At 36.7% G+C, this 18,484-nt stretch overlaps 1 protein-coding gene across 1 annotated transcript in view; it reads left to right on the plus strand.

The window, feature by feature from the left end:
• MTNR1A (melatonin receptor 1A) overlaps nucleotides 1–3,801 on the plus strand; it is a 50,369-nt gene extending 46,568 nt beyond the window's left edge. Inside the window, exon 2 of the mRNA XM_074154641.1 lies at nucleotides 2,933–3,801. Coding sequence (XP_074010742.1) covers nucleotides 2,933–3,801 — 869 coding nt within the window. The remainder of the gene's footprint in view (nucleotides 1–2,932) is intronic.
• Nucleotides 3,802–18,484: the final 14,683 nt, after the last annotated feature.

An 18,484-nucleotide genomic window follows, 5' to 3' on the forward strand; every position in this document is an offset into this window, starting at 1 on the left:
ACTTTCCACTAATAGTGGGTGCCTAAATCTAGGATCATATTTTTAAAGCATAAATTATATAACATGTGAATGCGCAACGTCATTTCAGATCCGACTTCAGAGTCTGAAACAATGAACCTCAAAATATATAGCAAAAATACTAATCCCAAATACATTTTTAGTTGAATTTTCTATCTTAAAGTTTCTGTGCTGAACTCAATATGAGTTCATATGAAATGAAAATGTATCTGAACTCAAGTTTGAAGATAACTGCTCCTGAAAGGCAGGTTAAAAGTCCTCTCTGCAAGCAGGTATCTGTTTTCCAGGCGGTTTCTAGCCCAATGCTTTGGTCATCCAGCTGACATGCTAACCCAGGCAGCCTGAGACTTGGTTTCCAAGCTCATAATTTTTTTTTAAAAAGACAGGCTTCCAGGATATCCTCCCAGTATAGCTTGTATTTCCAAGACTTTCACAATTTGTCGCTCTAAGGCAGTCGACTGAGAAGACAAACTGGGACAACGATGGTTTCACCAGTTTGTGGAAGCCTGAAATTCGGCTGATTCAGAGACAGAGTGCCTACTCTTTTGAGACCCAGTTTTTTACAAAGCACAGGGCTTCTAAAACTATTCAGAGAAAAATATATCATCCATCTTCTTTCAACAAAGGGAAAACCTCTCCACACTTTTAGCTTTGTTCTTATACCTGAGCCTTTTGGCTCAAGTGTGTAAATAATGATAATATTAGCAAAACTGATGGAGAGCATGTGGATGGCAAAAAGAGATGTTTGGGGTGGGCAGTATCCAGCTAAGCAGAAAAATTTATTAGCAAATGAAAATAGGATTCTTTTAATTATTACATTTAAATAAGTGTCCCAGTTCTTTGTCCCATCTGGAGTTCATACAGTGCCATTTCATCAAACCTGCAATATTCTGGTCGGGAAAAAAACCTGCAATATTCTGGTTGGGAAAAAAACCTGCCAACAGCAACTTTTCATTCACTTCCTGCTTCTCGATTCAGAAGACAAACACAGACCTCTGAGCTTCACATAGTCTCTTTATCCACTCTTGTATGGCTTGCCATTATGTCAAGGGTAAATCCTGAAAGCAATGATTTTTTTCCCCTCTTGTCTTCTGCTTAAAGGAGCTCTTCTATTTGTGCTGAAATGGTCTGGAATTCTGCCAAAGCCTCCAGGATAAGCATATTTCAGTCTGGCAGTGAATTCCTGGGCAAAAGAACTACAGCCACCATCAAGAGAAAGTTATTTATAAAACCAGATACAAAATCTGTGAAAACTAGTGTAGCAATCTTAACTGAGGCCACTTGTCCCAGCTGCCAGTAGCGTGAATATCAAATGTGATACTTTGTGCATTTATCAAAATTTAAACAAAAGAGAGTAACTAGCATCCTGAGCCAGATAATTTCTGTTTTTCTCTGTAGGTGTTCTCAGATTTAATACTTCTAACTGCCATTTAAAGCATAAGATTAGTGAGAGAATATGCGTTTTAAAATGTTTGAGATAATATATTAAAAAAATAGTTTTGAGAAATCTAGCAGCTAAAATGCCCTGTTGATCCATAGATACTTTTACCTTTTCTTTTAACCTATTTTTATCTATTTTTATTTTGTCTGCTCAAAATAAATGCACAAAACAGTTCATCAAGCCCTCTTTGAATTAACAATGAAATTCTACGTCATCTAAAACTAGCAATATATTTTCTTACAGGTTGCAACAGGAGCTCGTAATTCATTTTCAGTGGATAATCTAATTCCAAAATATAATCTCAAACACACACATACCTATGTATACGTGCATACACATGCATTTATATACCTATACACACATATGTATAGATATATATTTACAGCTTATAGATGTGGACATGAATAACTAGACCAATACATGTAGTAGTTGTTTTTTAAAAATGAATAAAAGCTGTATCAATGTGTCTTGTGACCTTTTCCTTAGAAACAGGAATGACTGGGAGGCATTCAGATGCATTATCATTTAAGCAACTAAAAAAAGAATATATAATCTATGTTCAAAAGATTAATTCAAAACATGTAGTTATGATGAGTTCCATTGTCTTTGAAGAAAAGAGGGGTGTTCTATCAAGAATTAACACCATCTAAAATAATCTCCCTTTGTTGAAATTAAAAAAAGAATCAAAAGAATGGATCATCGCTTAATTTTCCACTTGGGTGGCAGAGAAAATGTGGCATCACTAGTCTCTGGGAACAGTCTTGGTCACTGCCAGCACTGCTTCTTTTACTGAAAAGTCTGTCTCTGAATTTAGGAAAGACAACTAAGTTTGTAGTCAGGTAGAATCTTAGAAATTTTTACTTTAAATTACAAAGATGCTACTTCTCAAATTATGAATTTCCATGGTTCAGTTAAGTGCCAGCCAGTAGATTAAAAAAGAGTCACTTTAAAAGTCACTTTAGTGAGCTTGAACTACAAATGAGAAAAAAGGGTTTTCATTTCAGGACTGAAGAAGTTAAAGGGTCATGTAAGGAAAGGGAATTAAGTTAAATATGAAAGGTAACTGTTTTGAAATTTATTAGTAAGTATATTATTTCTGCTGATTTTTCAAGAGAGACTACTTAAAACTAAAGCAAGGCTTAAAGTTATGAATATTTTAATTTGACATAAGTTCTGAGTCTATGTGATTGGAAGAATCCAAATAAAAGAGATGATAAAAATATTAGGTCATGGTAATTAAACTCAAAGACAGTTTTCTTTCAAAAGGTGCAACTCCAAGTTAAGCTATTTCCTTTTTAGATTAAAAATGAATGTCTTATTTCTGATATGTGACAATGAATTTCGATCTAGAAAGTAGAAACTAATTACATTTAAAGTGTTCCACTAGGGCTAGTCATTAATATATTGAGAGCAGAAGTGACAGAAAAGAGTGAAATCGAAACTAATACCTGCCTTTTTATATTTATTTTACAGGAAATGTGTTTGTTGTAAGCCTGGCCGTTGCAGACTTGGTCGTAGCAATCTACCCATATCCCCTGGTCCTCACATCTGTATTTCACAACGGATGGAATCTGGGATACCTTCACTGCCAGATTAGTGGCTTCCTGATGGGCCTAAGTGTCATTGGATCAATCTTCAATATTACAGGCATCGCTATCAACCGGTATTGCTATATCTGCCACAGCCTCAAATACGACAAGCTGTACAGTGACAAGAACTCGTTGTGCTACGTTGCTCTTATCTGGGTCCTAACGTTTGTTGCTATCGTGCCCAACCTGTTTGTGGGATCACTACAATATGACCCCAGGATTTACTCATGTACATTTGCACAATCCGTGAGCTCCGCGTATACAATCGCAGTTGTGTTTTTCCATTTCCTGCTTCCCATAGCCATAGTTACTTTCTGTTACTTGCGGATATGGATCCTCGTTATTCAGGTAAGGAGAAGGGTTAAACCCGATAACAACCCCAGACTGAAACCACATGACTTCAGAAACTTTGTGACCATGTTCGTGGTATTTGTACTGTTTGCAGTCTGCTGGGCTCCTTTGAACTTCATAGGCCTTGCTGTGGCTGTCAACCCAGAAACTATAATCCCTAGGATTCCAGAGTGGTTGTTTGTATCGAGTTATTACATGGCATATTTCAACAGCTGCCTTAATGCCATCATATATGGACTCCTGAACCAGAACTTCAGAAGGGAATACAAGAGAATTATTGTCGCTTTTTGTACAGCAAAAGTTTTTTTCCAGGATAGTTCTAACGATGCGGGAGACAGGATGAAAAGTAAACCTTCTCCGTTGATTACAAACAACAACCAAGTGAAGGTGGACTCTGTCTGAAAATGGGAATCTTCTTATTGGCACCCAACAGCATCCAAATAAAGTATCTGTTTTGTTAGACTTAATATTAAGTATTAGTGAAATATCTCTTCTACACTGCAAGCACTTTGATCAAATTCTTGCATGGTATTTGGGAACTCAAGTTAAAGAGCCTTGACATACAGATCCTATTATACAATGGTATATCTCTTGTATAACAACACGATATCCTTGAGGGAATTACAAAATTATGCATGGATACTTTTTCTTTTTTTTTTTTTTATTTTTCCCCTTAAATGGAGATAAACAACTAGAAAGAGATTGAAACAGAAGTATCCACATTGCTTGGCTCAATAAAAGAAATCTCAAAACTATTCCTACTACTTTCTGCCTGCTTCTTCTGGTCAGGTTATGGTCCTGATCCTAAAGCCTCTGAGAACTTCTTTTAAAAGACAAAATCAGACCAGTATGAAATATATTAGGAAATGTGAAGTGAGAAATCAAGGTAATTGAAAATTCATTAGGATTTTTGATAAGTACCTCTGCCTATATTGCTTTGCTCCTAACATGGACACTATTCTTCTTCTTTTGGAGATTAAACCTCACCAGCCCTCCTAGGAATGGCATTCCCAATTGATTTCTCAATTTTAAAATAGCTTTTAGGAGGAGAAATATACCTGACTGATTATCTTCAAAGTTACAAGGGCTGGAGGATAAACAGCCAGGAAAGAAAAGAGCCGTGATTCATCAGCTCAAGCTGTCTGGGCATGAAAAAAAGGTGTAGGAGGGGTGGAAAGAGAAATATAAACCACCATTCTTTCTGAAGAGACAGTAATTCACGAAATCGGGAAGTGCCCCAGAGGAGTTTCTAGGGAAACACCTCCTAGAAACAAAAGCGAGGAAGGATCATTTTCACTTGTGTACAGCACAGAAGTTCTAAACCTCTGTGAGAAGCAGATTAATGCATTTAAGAAGAACGGTGGGTGGGGATGTCAGTTTTGTCTGATTAGTGGAATCTTAACCTCATGAAACCCTGGGAAACGAGAAATATTTACAGGATGAGCATTTAACATCTTCAACTTGATCTTCTGAGAATAGCCTGAGACTGTAGGTTATTTTGCAACAGATAAGCTTTTCAAAATAATATTTAGGTGTTTACCACAATGACGAACATACTCTAATAACCTAGAACAATTCGATACCTTTAAATAATAGAAAAGAGAAATGCTACTTATGACCCTGGTACAAGGAGGACCACGTGACTTTCAGGACAGGACCCGCTATGTGGACTTTCTGCAGACAGCAGGCACCTCTTCAGTGAGGGGAAGCCTACTGTGAAGTGAAGAAGAATAGCTAGACAGGCTGTCTCCTGCAACAATGGATTTCTGTTTATAATGAAGTCCTCTGGTGGAGAAAAGCAATTCACAACAATAGGATTCACCTTCAAATTGACCTTAAAAAGAAGGAGCATTTAGTTCTGGAAAGATGCTCCAGCTGTCAGACCTTTTAATGCTCCAGTATTCATATGTACACTGATGTTCAACTACACTTGAGCTTTTCCAAGCCAATTCAAATCATTTTAACTGGACTAAGAGTTTCTGAATAGCCATCAGACTTCTGTTAATCTATATTAAAATGTGGACTTTACCTAAACAGTTTGTTTAAATTATTACTTGCTGTACTGGAGATTTCCTTGAACTTACATGTCTTAGAAGCAGTCACTCTATGTCATATAATTCCTTAAACTGCATACAAATCTAATGGCATTTGATCTCTCTTGGATCATAGATTTGCGTGCCCTTGACTTAATAATGAACTAAAAGGGAAGAGATTCACATTTACTTGAAAACCCAACTGACACTTCGTCAACTGACCAATTTCTTACCTTAAAAGCAGGTGCCTCATGTCAAGTTGACAATGGAACTGATGAACAACATTGTAAAACCCTGGATATGAACTAGCAAGTCAAAGCGTTGCCGGGGGGCTTGACTCATCTTTGTTTACATTTGCCAGTCAGAACCACTGTGTAAATAACCAGCTCTCTTCTATTGTGGTATCATCATATGATGCGATATGATACAACATGATCAACAGCATAAAGTATATCACAGCTTTCTTCCCTGTGATTTCATCCTTGGAGGATGCTTAGCTCTGTAATTTTATTGCTTTGTGTGTAGTGATTTCAGAATAGCAAGGGAGGCATGACCACCTTATTAAAAAAGAAGCTTTTCATGTAAGAAAAAATACTATTTACATTCTTACAAAACTTGCCTTATTTAAAGCATATTTTCAATGAAAATAATGTCTTATGATGCATCTAATAAAGTAGCATAAAGATAGCTTAATCATTAGGAAATTTAGAATTCTCAAAGATCTTTCACTTGCCATTTCCAACAGAAAATGTACATGTTTATCATGTCTACATATTTATGAGCCAGTTCAAGATACTGTATCCAATATTGTGGATTATCTGAGGAATTAAAGTCCCCTGCAATTCACAAGTGCTAAAATATATTTTTGATGATAATGAAAATGGTTTGCTATATGCAATAAAACATATTGTACCAAAGTTATATATTTTATTGAATAGGCCTGTAATAAAACTGGAGAGCATTTTTCAGATCTGATATTTTGAAATATTTGTATTAAATCTAAATCACAGAAATGCGCATGTTTGTGATGTTATGAGCTGCTAAATATAGCAATAATTTTAAGAAATTAATCTCTTGTTTTTCTTTGGAGGGAGGGAAGACTTTTAGTCTTTAGAATTTACTTTAAATTAATACAGATGAAAAATTTGAGAAATATCTGCTGCCCTCTTCAAATTAATTTTGCATCTACTGCCATTTTGAAGTACATTTTAGGTAAGGTTTGCTAAACAAATCGTTGGAAAACTGAGAGTAATGATGTTTAACTCTGCAGTAATGATTTCTTTTAATCATTTCCTATTGCTTCAAAGGAGTAAAAATGATTCATGTAAGACAATGAGCAGCCTCGTCAGCCACTCATTGGCAATGAGTGCGACAATGTAAGTCAGCACCTCACAAGATCAGACTCTTTATGGTCAACATAAAAATGACTGATGAAAATAATCATGATTTCTGTCCATTCTAAGGAGATGGAATTAGAAACTTATCCAAAATTAGTTGCTTCTGTGCAAGTGGCTAAGCCATGACGTGTTTTTTACATTCGAAGTCATTAAATTTTCCCCTGTATGAAAGGCTAGCACAGCACAAATGCATTATTGAGAGTTCTACCTGGAATTTTTAGATAGTGTACTTGTCCTATAGCAATCATCAGCCCTGGATGGATGTAATTCCAAACCATGAGTCTTGGCAGTCTACCACACCTGCAGGGACCCATCCCTTTCCTACTTCCTATCAATTTCTGGTCTGGACCCCAATGAAGCCACAGAACCTCTGTGAAGGAGCAGTGAACCCCCTGTATGCAACACACTGAAGACTTAGAACCTAATTGGCCCTGACTTTATCCTACAAGATTTTCTTTCTTATATCACAGTTTTGATTATGTTGACAATCTGAATATGATCTTATATCAATGCATCTTGAACCCTTACAGATTTGAATGATGGTCACCTTCATTGCAAACTTCACATTAACAAGGAAGTTTGGCATTATTTCATATTTTCCAGCAAAGAGAATATTAATGAATATATCAGTATCAAGTAACAGGGTATTTATTGTAGTTAAACTGTACCTGTATGCAACAATGTAATTTCATTTTGAATAGCTCACTTAAGAATGCTTTGCACATTTTCTCCTTCCACTGGGCTAGTGGAAGTGCATAGATATAAAGCAAATATATGTTATCACAATAGGCATAATATATAGCAATGATTTTACTATTTTAATTTTTCTTCCTATTTGTTTTAGAAGGTAAGTCTTTAAATCATCCATAATAAACATACTATTGTAATCAATCTGTATTGCAGTGTATAGTGCATCCTTCTATAATCAGTTAATATGACACCTTTATCTTCTTTTGGACCACTTTTGAGATGGTATTGTGTTAAATCTGATTAGTTATGACATACTGAAGGGAACTGTTATTTCCCTTAAACTGCAATGAAAAAAAATCATTAAAAAATCTCCTTAAAATACAATATACAAGTACATAAGTATATGTGGTCACCAAATTTAAAATCGAATCTTAGAAACTTTTCTATTTGAACATCTTGTTCAGAAACTATAGTAATACAGATGGACTGTTATTCTTTAATTCTTTTCTAATAATTGCGCTTTCTAAGTATCATTAATACAGTTTACAAGTAATTAAGAACTACAGATGTCTGTCACCATGTCACTGAGGCTTGGGAAATCACACATGCTAAAGCCGAAATTATTGGAAGAAAAAATATTCAAGCATTGGCCTGACTTATAGCCCATGCACTGTATGTCCAATTTTTGCCCATGTTAAGTCAGAATTCCATTATGTGATTTTATGAATTTACTCATTAAAAATATTATTCCTACCTCAAATATGTGTCTGAGAGATTGCAATAAAGAACAGGGTGGAAAAGTACTCACAGTATAAGTCAATAGTCTTTAGAATTTTTAATAGAAAGAAAAGTAAATTCAGCAAAGAAGTACATATATTAATAATGGCAACAGAAAGTATTTTCCCAATTCCATAAAATACTCATCATTCAAGCCATCCCTATTACCAAACACTGACCAAAGTATGCATATTTTGAGAAGCATATTATTCATAAATGTATATACCGATTATTCCAAAAGCTGCAACCAACAGTATTTGAGACACAATGTCTCAGTTTCATCTCACATAAACCAGCACAGCTTCACTGGTTTGTGCCAGCTGAGGATTCTGGCATATTAAGATTTCATAAATCTAAAAATTAGCTATTTTACACTATTACACAAGCAATATATGTTTCATTTTGAAGAAACTCATCAATTGTCAGCTGTCTAGGTTGTAGGAAAATGTGAATTTGACTGCTAAATATCTGCAAAATTAACCTCATCCAGTGGAACTCTCTCTGTGAGTTTGTCATTTTTATAAGTAAATATACAAAGTTGACAGTCTTTTATTTGGCTCCATTTGTAACTGTATATTTATAACTGTGTATCTATTTAGCAGAAAATTGTACCAACACAAGAGATTTGCACAATCCAGAGACAGGAAGTCTACTTACCATTATTCTTTCTGCTTATATTCCCTGTGTGCACAAGGGTTTCATTTACTCGCCACAAGAATTTTACTTTGCAGGTTTGTTTCCTGATTCTAAAAGTGCTTATTCTCAAATACATACTTTTCGCTCTTCTTCAATATGTACAAATACCCCGTTTGTCATAATGTATATAAAACTCAGGGCACTAGAATGAGACTATCAGGTGTATGGTTCAGACCAAAATATTTTTCCTCCCAACTTAAGCTGTAGAATTTTTTGCTGCAGAGCTCTGCCCATACAAAGCCTAAAAAGGAACACAAACCAGTTGCACTGATTCACAGCAAGAAGATTCCATAGGACTAACAAGCACAAAAATACAACTTCATCATCAGGAAATCCCTAAACAAAGGATTATTGGAATGATACCTGGAGGAAGTAGCACTATATTCTTGCCCTGTTCTTATCCTCTTCCTCAGTATAGATACTGAGCCAAAGGATCCTGCAGTAGATTGACCTTTGATCTGACTGATGATGTATGATCTGGAAATGTAAAACAAGACTAATCCAACGCAGTGCACTTTGAAAGACAAAGGGCCTGATCATAGAATCATAGAATTATAGAATGGTTTGGGTTGGGAAGGACCTTAAAGATCACCCAGTTCCAACCCCCCTGCCATGGGCAGGGACACCTCCCGCTAAACCAGGTTGCTCAAAGCCCCATTCAACCTGGCCTTGAACACTTCCAGGGATGGGGCAGCCACAACTTCCCTGGCAACCTGGGCCAGTGTCGCACCACCCTCACAGCAAAGAATTTCTTCCAGTTATTTCATCTAAATCTCCCCTCTTTCAGTTTAAAACTGTTACCCCTCGTCCTGTTGCTACACTCCCTGATCAAGAGTCCCTCCCCATCTCTCCTGGAGCCCCTTTAGGGACTGGAAGGGACTCTAAGGTCTCCCTGGAGCCTTCTCTTCTCCAGGTTGAACAACACCAACTCTCTCAGCCTGTCCTCACAGCAGAGGGGCTCCAGCCCTCTGAGCATCTTTGTGACCCTCCGCTGGACCTGTTCCAACAGGTCCGTGTCCTTCCTGTGCTGATCATAACTCATTCGTTTCAAGAAACTGGCAATGTCCTTTCTTTCCCCTATTAACCAATAACTCCTAATATGGTAAAAACTCTTTTAACAATATAGCAGAGTCAGATCCTAGGAACATAGGGTAGGTTTGGATAGGACAGCACAGAACAGCCACTCAAATTGCAAATTACTAAGTAGACTTAGTAACAACAGAAAAACACAAGGGCAAGAATGACATCAAAATTATAAATAACCTCTACTAAGAGTAAATTAATAAGATACTTTTGTTCACTTTTTAATGATGCAATATCAGATGCTTAAAAATTCACATGGAAAAACTTCATTAAGCCCTTTGTGGTTACTTTAAAATTTACATATGTAGATCTATGGATTATGTATGTCATGTAAAAAGTCATGTACCACAAAAACTACATTCAAGTAGATGTTTACATCCAACATAAGGAAATATACCTACTACAGGCACACTAAACCAACTATAAAGACCTTAGACACCCAGACTTCTGTTTCAGACTTGCTGAAAAGCTAATATGCCAATAATTTGTTCACTATATTCTAGTCTTTACTGATATTTTAATAATGTTCAACATCTCTCTCACCATAAATTTTGCCTAGCTTGAAAGCAGAAATATTAACTGCTTCATTAATATTTATGTTCACGCAAATCATCTCTCTCAACCAATTTTGATGTTAATGCAATTTTCCAGGACAACTAGAAATACATCTGTTTCCCAAATTAATCCTTTCTCCTTTCCAATCCTAGACAATGTGCTTTCATTCCCCAGTTCTGGCCATGCAATCAGCTTGGTTATCCCTATTCCATCTGTCCATACGTATGCCATAATGTTCTTCACTCTGAAATGTCCCTGTCCTAATGTGATCTATTATGACCACTCATGTTTTTAAGAGTAGTTTGATATCAATTAAAGACCACCTTACAGACAAATTAAATAGTTTCGGTACTAGTCACCCTCAAGAATCATACAAGCATAACAATTTATAACATGGATAAAACCCTACTGGGTTCTATTCTTTAAATATAAACCTTGCCTTATAATCTTCAAAATAAAATTATTTCTTTCAAATGCTCATGAATTCCATTATTGCCCCCATCTTTTTCTCCACTTGACAAGAACTCGGCTTCTGTACTGAGGGAGAAATTAAATAGTCGCTAGAAGAAGTCACCTGTGAGCTATGACAGGAAGGGAAATCAAATTCAGGGTAGGTACCACTGGCAAAAAATAAGGGTCTGTCCCTAAGATTTTAAAGAAAGAAATTAGACCTTGTTTCAGGAAAAGCTCAGCAATAAGGAATAGTTAGTAAGGAATCATCCCTGATATTATCATCAAAAGGCTGTTATGGGAAAAAGGGAGCCCATCTTGCACATGAAACCAAGATTTTATTGCTAGTCTAATTAATGTTTTAATGGTCTATCAAAAAAATGCAAGTTAGTCTTAGTGTAGTTACAATTAAACTAACACTCCAAGTCCAAATCATCTATTACAGAAAATCCTTCTTGATGATATGATTCAAGTCATGTATATGACTACAAATTAAGTAAGGTCTGTTACACAGATGTCTGCTATTAGTTGGGAATCCAAGGGCTAGGCAGTCAGTCTGGTCCTAAATAGGACTCTCCTGTCTCTTTTATTGTTTCTGTTTCACTCCTTCAAGACAGATCTTGCATCTGATTGACACACTGTTAGAAAACTGTTGTCTGGGAAAACAGCAATCAAAAGACAGAATCCATCTTACACAATTACTTCACTGCTGTTAGCAGTTAAGTGTTTTCAGAGCTACTAGGACAGTACCCTGAAAGAATTAGCTAATCAGTAAGTTAATACAGAAAAACAATTCTTCCTTTTTTTTTTCATTTAATTTATCTTCTCAGAATATGTCCCTGATGTCTAAGAAGTGTTTTCATAATACAGATAATACTACCTAATGACTTATTTCTCAGCAAGTAGAAGAGTTCAAAATAAAAAATCCAACTGATTGTCAATGAACTGGTTCAGTAACATTTGTACTGAAACCTGAAATAAAATATGAACAAATCTCCAGAACAACCTTCAAATAATAATTTTTCATACTGTTCTTATTTAGGACACAGCGTGCATATAAACACCAACACACTTATCAACAAAACAACTGTCACTGTTTTTCACAGATGAGTAGGTATGTTTAGGAAGGCAAGCCAAACGACTGTTGTACGTTCTCATAAATAACTCTGCAGAGTGTCATTGGGTCACATCTAAAGACAAATATTAGTTATTACAAACTAACCATGTAATCATAGTGAAGTGCAGAATGATGACAGTGTGGGCAGATGGAATGAAAAAAGTTCCATTCATAGTAGAAATACACACATAATGAAATTCAGAACAGTGCCTGTAGCCACATGAAAGTATTCTTAAACAAGAGCTCAGATTCAGCCTCATCTGCTACTTTAAGTTTTTTTCTGCAGCATCACAACCTTTGGGCAGTGTTCCACGATACTGAGAACAGCAGTTTAGCAACTGTCTGTGACATTCTTGGTTTCAGTTCTTCCTTGTTTTTTGGAAGCAGAAAATGTTCAAGGAGAACCCTGAAAATGCATTCCAAGTACGTGTGGATACAGCTTTCTGTACATAATTGTAGGCAGCTATGAAAATCAAGTTTGCATTCAGTAAAGAGTAAGTAACAGCCATAGGGCTGTTACTAAGACATTTGAAAATCATATGTATTACATTTGTTTTGTCAACACCAAATAACAAACTGAGCTACACTGAACTATTGGACTTGCATTTCCCCTGTTACCTTACTTTTCACTTCATTTCATTCAACCCTAATGCTTCGTAGCTGGTGGAGATGTCAACATAAAATTTTGGAGGGGATTCTGCACGTGTGTCGCGTGTGTGCTCTATGGAGGTGGGATAGAATAGTATCTTATGAAGTAAAACAGTAAGGTTACTCGTTATTACCGATAACACAAGAATTGCTAACTGCTATATGTAGAAAAACATAAAGGAGTGGCTGCTACCTTGTAAATCAGTCTGTAGCGGGTCTCCCTTCTCTCTCAGCCTTATTTTCTACGTGCTTGTCTGCCAGCCTGAGGAGAGGCAGAGTAACCATCACTGTGGCTACTTCTGCAGACGCAGCAGAGCTCCCGCTTGAGGTTATGCCTCCTGATCTGACATGTCGTGGTGCTGGGCTTGGTGCTCGCAGAAGCACCATCCACATGTAGTGCAAGAGTGAAACAGCTCTGAAAGGTTTTGCTGGTGTTTATGAAGCACTGGTGGGCATGGACCACACTAACCCCCTAGTAAAAGCCATCCCTGTTTCATTTTACTATCGGCTAGTCCTAATTCTTCCTTTTCCTGGGCAATAGAGAGCACAATTGCTAATGCCAGGGATCAGGGTATTAATGGATTTCAACTGAGTTGTGACAGCAGATCCTGTAAACTTTTTTCTTACTTTCAAGGCTTGCAGCAACAGAAAGTGAATCTAATTGGCAGAATTTCATTAGTTTTCAGACATGGAAATTTAGAACTTTCGGAGTTTGCTGCTTCTAAAGAGTATTTTAACTCTGGAGATGAACTGAAATAGAATGCAAGTAATTTGCACTAAAATAACAACATTCTTTTTCTTGAAAATTGCTGTCTCACATTTATGTCTACATATCTTGCAGGTAAAGAGCATTGGAATCAGTTGGTATTTGAACAGGACATCTGAATGAAAACTTTTCAAGAGTTATCAGTGAATTTTATCCAGTCATGATAGTCAATACTAGTCCAATTTTATTATGGAAGAATGGAGGATATTGTGGTCTCATTCAAACAAAATTTATCATCAGGGCACCACTATCTGTCTTTTTTTAAAGGACAAATCATGAAAAATAGGTAAGTTATGTCCAAATTCAAGCCAGAGTTATTATATTCTCCCTGCCTAAAGGTCCCTCCTCTGTTTTAGAGCTAACCTAGTATATTTTTCCTTTCATACAGTAAAAATTTGTTTAATATTGAGATGCATTACTTCTCCATTGCAACAGGAATTACACTCCCAGGATGGCTATACTTCAGTAATAAATGACAGAGACAGCACAAATTGTTCCTTTAACCAGCCATCAAATATATACATGCTTTTACTTGCAAATAGTCTAGGATAAATTCTCCCTACTCAAATCCACACTACGAATATGATTTCTTTCTGGAAAAAAAGAGTGAAGCTTAATCAGAATTAAAAGAAATAGACTGCAATTGGTCCCCTAGTTCACTTTGAAAGTTGGGATTGCCAGCTCTAATTCTTCACAAACCATGAACCAAGCACACAAAATCCTGAAAATGGCATTAAACAAAAATGTGATTTCAAATAATAATAGAGCACCTTCGTTTGCCTTCCATTTTCAGATCTTAAAGATGCAATCATATTCGTATTTTCAATCCCTCCTTAAAAGCTGGATGACTAGACATCTACTTTGTCTTTTCCAGTGAAGAGTGTATATTGGGTTTGCATGACAAGGTTTTGGTAGCAGGGGGAGCTAAGGGGTGGCTTCTGCGAGAAGCTGCTAGAAGCTTTCCCCATGTCCGATAGAGCCAATGCCAGCCAGCTCCAAGATGGACCTGCTGCTGGCCAAGGCCATCAGTGAAGATGGTAGCGTCTCTGGGATAACATAGTTAAGATGGGGAACCACAGCAACCAGAGGAGAGTGAGAATATGTGAGAGTAACAACTCTGCAGACACCAAGGTCAGTGCAGAATGAGGAGGAGGAAGTGCTCCAGGTGCTGGAGCAGAGATAGGAGATTCCCCTGTAGCCTAAGGTGAAGACCATGGTGAGGCAGGCTGTCCCCCTGCAGCCCATGGACAGTGGAGCCGATATCCACCTGCAGCAGGTGGATGTGCCCTGAACAAAGTTATGACCTCATGGGAAGTCCATGCTGGAGAAGGCTCCTGGCAGGACCTGTGGCCCTGTGGAGAGAGGAGCCCATGCTGGAGCAGGTTTGCTGGCAGGACTTGTGACCCCATGGGAGACCCATACTCAGGAGAAGTGTGTTCCTGAAGGACTGCACCCTGTGGAAAGAACCCACGCTGGAGCAGTTCATGAAGACCTGCATCTCATGGAAGGAATCACATTGGAGAAGTTTGTAGTGGACTGTCTCCTGTGGGAAGGACCCCACACTGGAGCAGGGGAAGAGTGTGAGAAGTCCTCCCCCTGAGGAGGAAGGATCGGCAGAGACAACGTGTGATGAACTGACCACAACCCCCATTCCCCATACCCCTGTGCTGTTCGGGGGGAAGGAGGTAGAGAAATGGGGAGTGAAGTTGAGCCTGGGAAGAGGCAAGGGGTGGGGGGAATGTGTTTTAAGATTTGTTTTTATTTTCTTATTACCCTACTCTGACTTCTAATTGGCAATAAATTAAATTAATTTTCCCCAAGTTGAGTCTGTTTTGCCTATAATGGTAGTTGCTGAGTGATCTTCCTGTCCTTATCTCAACCCACGAGAGCCTTTCGTTGTATTTTCTCTGCCCCCATACACCTGAGGAGGGGAGTGATAGTGCAGCTTTGGTGGGCACCCTATGTCCAGCCAGGGTCAACCCCCCACAGAATGATATTCTCCTGTAACTGTCTGTAGGTGAAAAACACCAGATATCATAATCATGCTGAAATTAGAAGATCTATACTAAGATATGTATTTAAAAACCAGGAAAAGCACTCTCCGTGTACTTCTCCCATGCTCAACAGCACAAGAAGCTTCAATAAAACTCAGTGTTCCTTTATCACTTGAATGCAAAACAGCCTGTGAATAGTTAGGTGGGTAAATCATCCGACTATCTTTTAACGCCTCCACTCTGTCATTCTTTTAATCTACTTTTTGCAAATAATCCTAGGGAGGATGAGGCAGAGTGAGGAAACCACAGTGAATGAACTGCATGTATATCGTCTTTACTGAGAATGTTATTGCTATTCAGTACTAAGGAAAACTTGTATATTAAAATACAATAAATATAAAATAATAATAAAATTAAATCAATGCTATTACTGAAGTAACCACCTAAGAATCAGGTATATTAAAAAACTATTTTCACATAAAAAATAAACCCAGATGACACTCTTCCAACTACTTAGGGCTTTTTTCCCTTAGATAAATTCTAATGTGTTTTTTTCCACCCTGAATATTTGTAATATTAAAATACAGATGGTTGTACAACAAAATTTACTCGTTTTGATTACGGATCCTATAGATCCTGTAAGACCTGCAGGGTACTTCAAGACTACACACAGGGACAGCTCTTAGTAGCAACCAGCAGAGCAGACATACATGCAAGTATAATAAGAGAATCTTGTGTATTTGGTTAAATAAGATCATTCAGGATTTTACAGCAACCTACAACGCTTGACAAATTTTATCTCTGCTCTCCTTACATAACAGTCCCAGGATTACAAATTAGTTCTAAAAGTTTCAGTGTTTTAGAGCTATCGGTTTTGATTTGGATTGACTTATCACTGCCTTTACATTGTCTACAAACTAGTGCTCTGAAACCTGAAATAAAAAAAAAACCTCGATAATATATAGTAATTTCAAATATGCATAAAAACTTCTGCAATGCTAAACAGTACACATTTTCTTAGACATATAAAAGAAACAAGGCTTGAAAAATACAGAAGCATACTAGAACTGAAGCAAGAATTAAATAAACAAAACCAAAATAAAGCAAAACCAGACTCAGAATGCCTTCTTGAATAAAAACTATAATTTTACTTAGTGTGTTTTTGCCAAAGCTTAATTCTGCTATGGGGGCTGTCTAACATGCTTAAGATGTGCAATTTTTGGTTGATTCTTGAGAACTGAGATGCAATTATCTCTATTCATGAAGCCAGTATGATTTTTTTTCTAGCCTTAAGCAAACTCTCAGATAATTTCCCTAGCCTTGTTTTCCTTTATGAGAAGCACTAGCCACTATTTTTATCCACTCAGATTCCCATGGATAATTGCATCCTGCATGTATTGTAGATGAAAAGCCTCCAAATTCTTGCATAGGACCTTTCCAGAACTAACACAGTAGTGATCCATGTGCTCAGTAAATTGTTCTGGTGTGTGGCCCGTAACTGTAGCCCCTCTAGTAATGAAATTCTTATATGAGTCATGTGCAGTCGTTCTTTCACCTGGCAAACACATATTTGCTCACACTATGCTGTAAGAATTGAACTCAGTATCAAATTGAACTTGCATCATAAATAAACTTAATCAAGGCTGGAGACATCCAAGATATAGAAGTGGAATAATTAATCTGCTGTTTATCTGGAAGTTCAAACTCTTCTAAACTATCCCAACAACGAGAAGTGGTTCTTACACGTATTCATACCAAACTAAAGACCCCTTATTCTTTTGTTTTCTCTTTTTGCTAATATATCCATGCATTCCCCAGCTTACTTAAACCAAGGTGCTTGCACATCATTCTCCTACTCCTTTTTAATAAAACACCAATCTAAAAATATCCATTTAACTGCAACTATCCACAAGATGTTACCATATAAGCTATCCAATATTAACTCAAAACTTTACAAAATTAATGAAAATGTAAAACTTCCTCATTATTAACCTAATATTGTAATTGTTGCAATCTTAGGTTTTCCTTACACATTATTAACAATCTCGCTTCGTATCACACCGCAATAGGTCATAAAATCCGTTCTAATTTTTTTTTTTTAATTTTCTGAATTCTTAAGGAACTTCAATAATATGCAGGATTCTAACCTGACTTATATGAAAACTGAGGTATAGGTTTGACCAGTGTTTGTGTTTGAGTAGTGTTACTGCAAACTCTTGGCTTAGTCAAACACCACTGTGGTTACGTGAAACCACATGAATTTTTACAAGCTTTCTGGAATTTATAGAGCCTGCATAAGTTGAATATTCCTAAAGTAGAGAAAGGTGGAGACACCTCTGTGAGAGGAATCTTACTATCTGGAGCTCAGAAAACTTTTTGTAAATGTACCTTTGAGATTCAATTCCAATAAAATCATCATTTAATTTCCTTTCTATTTCCTGTTTAAATTCAAGTAATTTGTTTCTATTTCAATGTGTTTGGCCACTGTGCAATTATAAAACCTGTACTCTATATTTCCATCACAGTATGACATATAGACTAGAGTTCAGAGGACAATAAAATGTATATGCAGTTTGGATTGGGATTTAATGATATTTTTTAACATAACAAAAGATATGCTGTCATTTAAGATTATTTAAGTTACAGTAAAAATCTTTGTGACAAATTACTTGTTTCAAGTATAAGGTTAAAAATTTGCTGGCTTAGAGTGCCTGAGAAAACTACCTAAATGCAAATAATGAACATAGGAATGATTTTGTTTTTGAAGATTTATTGAACAAAAAAATAAAATTCTTCAAAAAGTGTAAACAGTTCAGTTTTCAGTTCCTACAAATGCATAGGTACCGTAAAAATGAAAACCACTACTCAGAATTAATAAT

This window comes from Numenius arquata, chromosome 10, assembly GCF_964106895.1.
Source record: "Numenius arquata chromosome 10, bNumArq3.hap1.1, whole genome shotgun sequence".
Classification (NCBI taxonomy): domain Eukaryota; kingdom Metazoa; phylum Chordata; class Aves; order Charadriiformes; family Scolopacidae; genus Numenius; species Numenius arquata.